Source organism: Rosa rugosa, chromosome 5 (genome assembly GCF_958449725.1).
Source record: "Rosa rugosa chromosome 5, drRosRugo1.1, whole genome shotgun sequence".
NCBI lineage: Eukaryota > Viridiplantae > Streptophyta > Magnoliopsida > Rosales > Rosaceae > Rosa > Rosa rugosa.
This window is the reverse complement of record NC_084824.1, coordinates 22,134,684-22,146,176: the sequence shown is the minus strand read 5'-3', so window position 1 is coordinate 22,146,176 and position 11,493 is coordinate 22,134,684. Positions and strand designations below refer to the sequence as shown.

Below are 11,493 nucleotides of genomic sequence, written 5' to 3'. Positions count from 1 at the left end.
ATGCGTGTTAAGGAGGAGGAGACGAGTCTATCGATGCTCGTAGCTCGCCATGTTGTGGCCTAGAGGTGGAGGAAGAGAGAGTTGTAGAAGAGAGAGAGAGAGAGTTGCAGAAGAGAGACAGAGAGAGCACGGGGGGAAGGAGAGAGAAAAGAAAGAAAAGTTATCCGGCTACAGTAACTTTTCAAATTTATACTAATCTACCTTGAACAATAACTTCACATTTTCTCTTATAACTTTTGCATACGAGCTCCGATTTTTACGAACCACATAAACACGCGCTCGGTTTAACGTCCACTACGACTTTCATGAAGAACATTTTCTCAAATTTTGACCCGAACGAAAAGTCAACTTTTTAGGGCCACTAAAAGTACTGAAACGACAGTAAAAGTGAAAGTAAATATCGTTTACTGTCCAAATGACTAGTAAACGGGTAAATTGAGATATGGGACGTTACATGAGATGCTTCTGATGACAAAATTTTACGGCAATCAGAGATCTGGAAGGCGGTAAAGTACTGAAACGACAGTAAAAGTGAAAGTAAATATCGTTTACTGTCCAAATGACTAGTAAACGGGTAAATTGAGATATGGGACGTTACATGAGATGCTTCTGATGACAAAATTTTAAGGCAATCGGAGATCTGGAAGGCGGCAAACTAGCGGAGGATTTGCTGCGGACGGTTTTGAGCTTTCGGAGGCCGGTTCGGTAACTTTTCGGCCGGTACTGGTGGATCTACAGCCGGTTCTGGACTTCTGGAGACGAGGACTTCAAGGTGTGCGGCGAAGGCAGAAAGGGTTTCAAGGTTTTGTATTCGGATTTAGGGTTTTAACTTCTTAAATCAGGGTTTGGCTATTTGTTTCGGGGTTAGGGATTCGTATTGATAACGTGTTTTAGGAAAAGAGATGCAGAGAGAATAGTAGAGAGAATTGAGAGAGAATGAGTTGTGCTTTCATTGATAATAGAGACCTCTTTATATAGAGGATTACAAGCATAGAATCAGAGTCTTACAAAGAAACATAATCGTATGATGATTGGATATCTACGAAGATATCTTCGAGAATATCTCTAATATTAACCCTATTACAACTCAGACAAGTAAATAGAGTTTGGGCTAGACACGCAATCTAGGTATCCTTAAACAATTTTCAACTTATTTTGGCATCATTATGTAGGGGCGGATCCGTGGCATCACAAATTATAGTTAAAATCATACTTCAATTACCAACCATTAGATTAAAAGACTATCAATGGATGATATTAAAGTAAAATTTTTCATTTTAATTTTTTTTTCTCTCTCATTGAATTGATTTAATCACAACTAAAACTCATTAATTAAAGAAAAAAAATAATCTTCAGGGGAATTCTTTCCTCTTCTTTAACGTTATCTCTCTCAATGGTATAATCAATTGAACACAAGAACATCCTCCAATGCCATTCACTTTCAGAGTCATCTCTGTGTTGTGTTCAAATTCTCTTAATTGCATGTAAAGAGTGATAATCCAATTATCCAATACAAACCCAATTTCCCAGCTTCAAGAGAAGTTTTCTTCTCTATCTAATATCAGGTCTATAGCTCCACCAATCGATCCTCAAAAATGTATTTTGTTCTAAGTATCACTCTGCCAAAGGAAAATTCAGAGTCACTATGAGTTGTAGTTCAATCGTTTTGCCTAAGTAACATTGGAATTTGTCGCATCTCCAGGCTCCAGTTCGCGGGACAACGTTCGTTTATTTGATTCAATTAAGAGAAATTAAGTTGACGTTGAAATTTGTCGCATGTCTAGGTCGTTTACAACCATTGAAGGAAAATAATTGGAAGATTTGATTCGTTAATTGTATTCCAAATTAGAATAGCATTTATTGATTTTTAGTATGTCATAATAAATAGATTTGATTAATTAATTAAAAAAGAAAGAAAATAAAATAAAAATAATAAATAATGATTTATTTTTATGATCATCTCATCCATTGATAGTCTTTTAATCTAATCGTTGGTAATTGAAGTATGATTTTAACTATAATTTGTGATGCCACAGATCCGCCCCCCCCCCCCCCCCCCCCCCTAATTATGTATTAGTATTTTTTTTGAATAATGGTAATTCTATTGATAATAGTGCATGCCAAGAAGGCCATTACATACTCACCCGCTGACACATAAAAATGGCCAGAACAAGGTTTCGTGGAGGAGCCACAGTAGTACATAGGATAGACCAACTATATTTGAACTTATCGCTCACTATAAAAGCGAGCCTATAAGCTATGAATAAAACATAGCAAATAGACAAGCCAAAACTACACTCGTTTGGTTCCTAATACAAGGAAATTTATTGTAATTAGACAAAAAGCTAAAAACATAGGTTTGGGCCAAGAGCCTAAACCCTATCCCAAATAGAAGCTGATGGACTAAGGTAGAACCTCAGCCCAACAATTAAGCCCAATAGGGCATACCAAGGAGATCTCCAGGCCCAGCAGCCTGATTCGGGCCTAGTCTGCCGCCTTCTCCATCACCCCGTCGTACGGCCCCTTCCTGCAGAGTTCCGTCCGATCCATTTCGCGGACCCACGTCGTCAAGATCCACACTGCCATGGCAGCGATCCAATCGCTCCGAGCCACGCCGCTGACCTGCATCAAACTAAACAAAACATCCCCGATCTGGGTTCCCTGACTCCTCGGCCCAAATCCCTCGATCGAAACCATGGCGGCGCCGTCGGCCCAAGATCCAAACCGCCACGACCTCGCATCATCCGCTGCCCAAGCCACGCCGCCGCGACCTGTATCACAACGGACCAAAACCATCCCCGATCCCAGCCTTGCAAAAACCACACCGCCATTGATCGAGTTCCATGACTCCGGCTATCCAAGAAAACCATCAGCGGGAACGAATACTGGTCCGGACAGCACGACCACCCTCGTCTCCACCATCCCATTATGTATTAGTATTAGTTAATAATATTTATGTTTTATTACAGGAGTTGAAAACCGATGTCAAATTAGCATCGAATCAAACTTTCGGACATTCACAAATTCGCATCCCATTTAATATCTTCTTCAAATCCACTTTCCCATTAAAATGACAAAATTATGTGCTTTCTTTTACTTGCTTCAAGTCCTCGTGTTACAAAGGAATGAAAATTGACACTTTTTAAAATATAATTTTACCTTTCAAAATTTTTTTTTATCAGAATTAACTTCATTCATAAAACTGCAATTACAGCACCCAACCAGGATTTACAACAATATAATTTTACCTTTCAATTTAATAATAGTATCGATGAAATTACCAAGTGGTTAACGGATCAGTTATCAATTTTAAAGAATGTCAATATACCTATTTCAAGCCGTGATACCCATAAGTACCATGAAGGCCATTTACCCTAAAAGAAAAATATGAGGCAGAACATACGTAAACCACACAATTCATGCAATGTTAATCCAATATCTGTCAATTATACCTGAATTTTAGTAACAAGATTGTGCTATATATCCCTTTATTCCGTACAATACTTTTTGCCTATTAAACAAAAATTAAACCGTTAAAAGAAACAGTAGTAAATTCCCCATCAATGTACTTAGGTTGTGATACTTTGAATGCAGAAGAAAAGGAAAGAAACAAAAGGTATTCTTATACATTTTCCACTAGGCTCATCAATGTTTTTAGGTTGTGACACTTTGAATACAGAACAAAATCAATTTTTTTTTTTTTTTTAAAAGGAACAAAATCAATTTTATTCTTCACAAATTCATGATACTTACCAAATTTAGCTATAATCTCATTAACTCCTACCATCAATGGGTAATTAATGGATATTGACAAATTCCAGATTTTATCCACGTATAGATTGAGTCTCTGGATAATTATCCAATCAATCTTAATTGTCTTTGACATTCACCCTTTGGCATTTCTATATAAACATCTCATAACGCACCAACCTCATCGGCCACTCTCTTCTTCTTCTTCATTTGCCGTCAAGGTCATTTCTTCTCTCCATACATCACAAATATAGGTTTTGTTATACTCAATATAGATCATGGCGGGCGGCTTTGGGACGCCGGCACACGGAGGTGGCGGAGACTTTGAGGCAAAGATCACGCTGGTTGTGGTCATTTCTTGTATATTGGCTGCTAGTGGGGGCCTCATGTTTGGTTATGATATTGGTATTTCGGGTATGTGTGTATGGTTCAACTATCTTGAACTGTATTATGCATATTGTTATAGTTTTTATCTCAAGAGTCCAGTGTCAAGAGTGATTTGGTTTTCAAATACATATGTTTTTAAATTGAGATCCGAATTTGAGTGTCTTCTTATTTCTTTTGCATTATTTCTTTGTACTTAAAAAAAAATCAATTTTGCACGTAAAGATGTCTATCAATAAGTTTAACAATGTCGTATGTCAAATTGGATTAGATCATTGGTCTGAAACCAGAATTGCACAGATTAGATGACCTATTTATTTATTTATTTTAATAAGAAAATGTCCTGTATACAGTAACTATGTTTTTGTTTTTTACAGTCATAGACAAAAAATTTAATATTGTTAATTTTGATGCAGGGGGCGTTACAGCCATGCCTCCCTTCCTGAAGAAATTTTTTCCGGTTGTCTATAAGAAGACCCAGGAGAAAGGAAATGAGAGCAATTACTGCAAATACGACAATCAAGGCCTGCAGTTGTTCACATCTTCACTGTACCTCGCTGCTTTAACAGCAACATTTGCTGCATCGCACACAACAAGAACGCTAGGCCGAAAAGCAACCATGTTGATTGCTGGAATTTTCTTCATACTCGGAACTATTTTCAATGCTGCAGCTGTGAACCTTCTCATGCTTATTATTGGGAGGATCTTACTTGGTTGTGGAGTTGGTTTTGCTAATCAGGTTTCTTAATCTTCTCTTAAACTAATACTATACTAGCTTAGTTTTCCTGTATATGGTTTTGCTTAGACATTGCATATTGTTAATCATGTTACATCTTGTGTTTCAGGCGGTGCCGCTGTTCCTTTCTGAGATTGCACCTACAAGAATTCGTGGAGCACTCAACATTCTCTTCCAGCTCAATACCACCATTGGCATTCTTTTTGCGAACCTTGTCAATTATGGCACTGCCAAGTAAGACCAGTTCTCGCAAGACTATTTTATTCTACTGCTTTACTGCATGAAGCTTTTCAGGCTCTTTAGTCTTTACCTTGATTGAGATACTGGGAGAAAATTGTTTAATTTATGTGATCGCAATGTGTGACATGTTCAGAAGGGTAGTAACTGGCTAGCTCTTGAGATTAAAGCATTGGCGCACTTATTAGCATTTGATGTTTTGTGCTACAACAGAATTTCAGGGGGGTGGGGATGGAGGCTATCTTTGGGATTGGCCGGCGTTCCTGCAGTTATGCTGACCTTGGGGTCTCTTATTGTGATAGACACTCCTAACAGTTTGATTGCACGCGGTAAGTTGGAGGAAGGAAAAGCAGCTCTTAAAAAGATTCGAGGTGTTAGCAATGTTGAGCCAGAATACTTGGAGATTGTGGAGGCAAGTCGTGTGGCTTCTGAAGTGAAGCATCCCATGAGAAATCTTCTTAAGCGCCGGAACAGACCTCAACTGGTCATTGCAGTTTGTATGCAGATCTTCCAGCAATTCACTGGCATTAACGCAATCATGTTTTATGCTCCAGTTTTGTTCAACACCGTAGGATTCAAAAGCGATGCTTCCCTTTACTCTGCTGTTATAACAGGAGCCGTCAATGTCCTCGCCACCTTAGTATCAATCTACTCGGTGGACAGACTTGGTCGCCGCATCCTCTTGCTACAAGCCGGTTTCCAGATGTTCTTCTCTCAAATGGTGGTTGCAGTTGTTCTTGGCCTCAGAGTTAAGGACTATTCTGAAAGCCTCACTAAGGGCTTGGCATTACTTGTGGTGGTGATGGTGTGCACATTTGTGTCAGCCTTTGCATGGTCTTGGGGGCCTCTCGGTTGGTTGATCCCTAGTGAGACTTTCCCACTTGAGACTCGTTCAGCCGGCCAGAGTGTTGCCGTCTGTGTTAACATGGTCTTCACATTTGTTATAGCACAGTCCTTCATATCAATGCTTTGTCACTTCAAGTTTGGCATCTTCATATTTTTCTCAGGTTGGGTCTTGGTCATGTCAGCCTTTGTGCTGATGTATCTTCCTGAAACCAAGAATGTCCCTATTGAAGAGATGACAGACAGAGTCTGGAGGCGACATTGGTATTGGAGGAGATTTGTGGATGATGATGAAAACGGGGATGCTTGAATTTTACTAGTTTATTTATTTATTTATTTTTGAGAATGTTAGCTATTTTGAAGAGCATGTTTAGTTTTTTATCTATTTTAACAGCTGCACCAGACTCCTAAGTGACTCTCTATTATAACTTTTAGCTATCTCTCTCCTAAATATAGAGAGTGGGATGAGACTCAAAAAAATAATATAAATTCAAAACTAGCTAAAATAGAGAGCATTGATGCAGACGTAATTCTAAAGTGGCTAGCTAAAATGACTTTTTAGCTACTTTAGCTAAAATTTGACTCAAAAATGGCTAGCATTGCTAAAGATGCTATAACAACATTAATTGGAGCTAACTCTTCATGCATGAATTACGAAGCAATTATCAAAAAAAAGAAAAAAAAAAAAAAAACAGGTAATAAGCAAAAAGGAGCGGACCAATGAATCAATCTTATTTGTCTTAAATTCACCAACCAAAAGTTCTACAAGTAAAACTACAAGTGTACTGATAATGTTAAAGCCTCAAGTAGAAGCAACTCCAGCATCCTAGGTGAATTCTTGCCATGTGGAAATACTTGGATGAAACGTTTTTCTGGATCACCGGAACTACCAGCGGCAGCCAGCCCCGCTAGCCTTAGCGGCTCCGCTCGTATCCATCAGCGGAATCTCCCTTCCGCTAGGCAAGCTTCTGAGCTTCAGTCGGCGGCAGCGGCGGAGCACCATTCTTCCGCCCATCTCCATCAGCGGCACATTCTTCCGCCCATCTCCATCAGCGGCACCATTTTTCCGCCCATCTTCATCAGCGGCACATTCTTCCGCCCACATCCGTAAGCGGCAAAGCTCCAGTAGGTCAGCGGAAAAGCAAGCTCCGAGCATCAATCGGCGGCGCCGTCGAGCTCCATTAGCGGCATCGCTAAGTAACATTAGCGGCGAGCTTCGGCAGCCAATGCTAACTCCAGCGGCAATCACCAACAAACCTGCACTGATAAACCATCATCCGTTGACCGCTAGCCACTACCGCCGGACTGTACACCGCTGGCCACAGAATACCAAACCTGCAATTAATTTGGGCCAATCTTCTGTACAAACTATCACCAAGATGCACCGCCGGTGTGAGGCTGGTGCTACTCATCTCATCTCCGCCAGAGCCACCATTAGAACTTAGCGGAAGGCTAACCCATTGCCAGCGGTAACAATCAGCGAGCAGCTCCAGCGGCACCGCTCACCTGCGTCAGCGGCAAAAGCCAGCGGACAACTTCCAACCACCAGCTGCTAGCAAGCTAAACCTCCTCCGATACCGCTGAACAATCTCTGCTACTCCGCTAGGCACCACGGCACCTCCGCTGCGCTTCACCGCTGGCCGAGGCTCCACGAGCAAATTCCAGTCCGGTCTGGATTTCCGCTGCGTCTCCGCTGCGCACCAACTCCACTACTGTACACCGTTAGCGAGCCAAACCTCCGCTGAACCTTGCCTCCGCTGGGCTTCACACCTCCGCCGAGCTTTGGGCCTCCGTCGAGCTCTACATCCCCGCTGACCTCCAAGTCTCTGGACACCCAGAAGGCTCTACGAAGGCTCTAAGCAGTCTCTCGACCCAGCCGCAACTAGTTTTCAAATCTTCCAGGCACTTAACCTCGCTTTAATGGCAGAGCAAACTCCTCTTGCTGCATACACGGCCCTCTGGTGTTTCATCTCAAATTGAAAACTATGCAGCTTACCATTGGGTAGAGCTTGCACACCAACTGTTCGATGTTTTGCCCCAGAGAGACTGACCGCCATTTGTGGTTCTGGAGCAGATCAGTGGTATCGGGTTTGTGTCGTCTTCAACTTATTTGGGACACTTAGCATGTCTACCACAACCTGCCATCAAAGATAAGTCATCCTATCATTAGTGCAATTGAAATTTCAAAGCATGTTTTGTCCATCTTGGTGGCCGCTTTATTTTTACGACATGTGTTTGAGGCATGACCATGACTTGCATGTCTAAATGAATGTCTGCTAGCTAGCCACATGTCTCAGCAATTGGTCTTACTTGCTGACTTGCGGTGTCTATAAACTTCTCTACTTCATGTACATATATGCCCTGATAAAATTCTATTATCTCAATTGCATAATTAGCTGGCAACATTACATACTCCCACCGCACACTACTACTAAGCTTTGTGCACATTTAACTCATCATTGATAATTCAATGATACCTGTTTGTGTTAAGAATATGCAAATACATTTGCCTCAGTCATTCCAGGCTTACCTCGAACACCGCAACCCGACCATCTAGCTACTTAGCTACACATGGATATACTACTCCTTTTGCAAACTTGCATGTACACGTCTAATTGGTGTTTGGCCTATTTCCCTCAATCATTATCAAAATTGACGTTGAACTTACATGCCTTGATCTTACAAATTAGATTTTTAATTTGTGTTGCATATGCTACTTGATTATATGCTCTGAAAGGGTATTACATGATCAATCGATATGGGTCATGCCTCATATAAATCATCAATTACAATGGCTGCATATATACATAGTTTGATGCCTATTAAGTATGATACAAGCCAGTGGGCACATATTTGAAGTTGATTGGCTATATTTCATTGTCAAATGAAAACTCAAGTTATTCATGCACATAATCATTATGTCCGAATTGCTTACACTTCTGTGTGTATATACATGTTATGTGGCAAGTCGCCATTACACTACGGAAATGGTAAATTAAGGTTGCATTATAGAATTAACGCCTTATCATTGTTCTCCGACCAATGCATTTACCAAGCATTTAATAATTTTACAAATTTATATGCTAATTATCTATCTTATGTTAAGGAGGCATAATCACCGAACACCTTTCAAAGTTAGCAAAATCATCATCCTTCTACTAAGGAACTTCGCCGGGGCAATTGACCGTCATGCTCGGCCAACTCCGCTAGCCTCCAAATCGGCATAAGATAAGTCATTATATCTTATCTCTTACGCTCTTGCAATTAGAGCCTTTGCCATGACTATACATGTCTCCATCACCCTTAAGCATGCCTACAACATGTTATTAGCAACTTTACTACAAGTACATGCTACACACATACATGCTTAAAATCACTCACACGTGACAACTCATCTAGAAGCTTGTGACACTTACGACTTAATTAAACATGCTCGGATAAACGACTTGCTCGGGTTACGACTCGCTTGGGTATCGAGTATGGCCACGACTTGCGCTTGGGCCACGCCTCGCATGCTCGCACAGCGCCTACACACTCAACTACACCCAACTTGCTCGAACAACCCAACTTGCTCGATCATGTCCAACATGTTTTACTTAAGCCCCAAGTTCACAAACGTTTCATTCTATGTCACCGGGACTACTCCCACAAAATTACTATGGACACCCATTACACTTGCCACTATCTATTGTGCGTATTAATGGCCATAAGATCCACATATACAACTACCAATATTTTACATGTTCATACACATTAATGGAATATTGAATTCTTCTACCATTTGTTGCCCGCTACAAATCGAATTCTTTTCGCATTCCATTAATACGAGCGGTAACCAATACAACAAGCATTCTACATATGCGCGTTTTTTGTCTCATTGTGCAGGATTAAACGAGTTCCTTCTTGCTTACGGAGTTCGGGGACTTGTAGGGGCTCCGTGCCGCCCGGTTACTTATGCTTGATGACTTCGTGGTTATAACTCCCCAACCAAGAAGCTCCTCTTGCTTGCTGACTTCGGGGACTTGTACATACCTCCAACAATATGGAGTATTTACTACATCACCAAGCATAAGTAACACCCACTTTGGGACACCTACGAGACATGGCAAGGCCCAACCGCGACATCCATCTTGTAGCCCTATGTTCAAGCTACGCAACGGTATCCGGAAGTCGCAAATCCGTCGCCGGGAAGCCACCTTTCCGGCCTTGCCAAGTTGCCCTCACAAACTAGACTTTCTACACTAGAATAGTGGGTTCTTGTCCCACATCTAAGAAAATGTAAAGGAAGAGCACTCCTTCACCTATAAAAGGAACTCTCCTCCCACTTAAACACCATTCACTCCATTACAACACACTTTGTAATCATGTTAGGCCGCAAGGCTCGACACACACTAGTATAAGTTTTCAAGTGGACGTAGTCTCTCGCTAAGGCGGGAGGTGAACCACTATACATCTCGTGTCAATCTCTCTCTCTCTCTTTACTTATCATTAATTAGATCCCCACGGATCAAAGCATTAACAAGGAGAAAATAAATTCTCAACAATTAAGACTTAACCCTAATTGGACTCTTACTAGGAAAGATCTTTTAATAAAAGATATATAATTAAAATAAACAAATCCTAAATCACCTAAGACTTCAAAAGCACGATTTTATCAGTTGAAAAATATCTTTGTAAAATAAAATCTAAAAACCAAAAGATACTTTCCAAAATTGGACTCCCAAAAACGTAGGGTTGACTAGGACTGACTCTGGCAGACTCGGGGATTGCAATTACCTGAAATTCTCCGAGATCAGTTTTGATGAACTTTGTAGGCTTCTTCAGTGCTTTGTATAGGGATGCCAACACATGAAGTATAAACCTTATACCTACACCACTCCCTCGCCCCATCCTTGTTCCCTATTTTGATGAAGAAGTTTGGTGGTGCCACCACCGGCCTTGACCGGATCTGAATGATGCACTTATCAACCAAGTCGATGACCTCTTCCACAGACATGCCACTGTGTTAGTGCCTGTTCATCAAGGGAAGTGTAAAGTACGTAGGACCCGTAACCAAATGCTCCCTTGTCAACCTTGTGGAGTGAAGCAGAGTCGTCAATGTAATAAAGCGAAGGCCTTGTCTCTTTGTCATAGCAAAGCCTTCTGAAAATTAAAATTTTGGTAATTTTTGCAAAATTTAACACCAAGTCTCAACTATTCAACAATGCTATTACTAAGATGAGAAGGTTAGCGAGGGGGAACATTGGCATCACAAAGAACCTCTAAAGGCTAACTTACTAACAGAGTACGTAACAGGTTTTTAATTGAGCCCTCCCTCCCTCCCAACGAACACAAAGATCACCACAACTTTGAAACACTCCATGTCCATCTGTACCTCATCTCCACTTAAAAAACAAAGGCAAAGTTTAAAAACCCCTCTGAGGATAGACTGAGCCATGTTCCCTTTGGTGAACAACATAACAAAGTAACCAGCACCTACATTTCTTGAAATTTTGATTGTTAAAAAAAAAAAAAAAACAGAGAGAGAGAAAACTTTTGAGTAA

At 40.9% G+C, this 11,493-nt stretch overlaps 1 protein-coding gene across 2 annotated transcripts; it reads left to right on the top strand.

Moving 5' to 3' along the window:
- Window positions 1-4,028: 4,028 nt before the first annotated feature.
- LOC133710409 (sugar transport protein 13-like) lies at window positions 4,029-8,846 on the top strand. Of its 2 annotated transcripts, XM_062136476.1 has the most exons (5): window positions 4,029-4,164; window positions 4,551-4,873; window positions 4,980-5,104; window positions 5,321-6,252; window positions 7,383-8,846. In XM_062136476.1, exons 1-5 carry the CDS (start codon window positions 4,029-4,031, stop codon window positions 7,421-7,423), a joined length of 1,557 nt encoding a protein of 518 aa, XP_061992460.1. In that variant the 3' UTR covers window positions 7,424-8,846. The 2 variants fall into 2 exon arrangements, with proteins under 2 accessions (XP_061992460.1, XP_061992461.1); XM_062136477.1 differs by lacking the exon at window positions 7,383-8,846 and having other exon boundaries at window positions 5,321-6,260.
- The last annotated feature ends 2,647 nt before the right edge of the window (window positions 8,847-11,493 follow it).

What these genes read in the sequence shown, in the direction of transcription:
- LOC133710409 (XM_062136476.1), top strand. Translation starts at nt 4,029, where the DNA reads ATGGCGGGCGGCTTTGGGACGCCGGCACACGGAGGTGGCGGAGACTTT. An exon ending in GTCAATTATGGCACTGCCAA is followed by an intron (nt 5,105 to 5,320) that starts GTAAGACCAGTT and finishes GTGCTACAACAG; the next exon opens with AATTTCAGGGGGGTGGGGAT. An exon ending in GGATGATGATGAAAACGGGG is followed by an intron (nt 6,253 to 7,382) that starts ATGCTTGAATTT and finishes CGCCAGAGCCAC; the next exon opens with CATTAGAACTTAGCGGAAGG.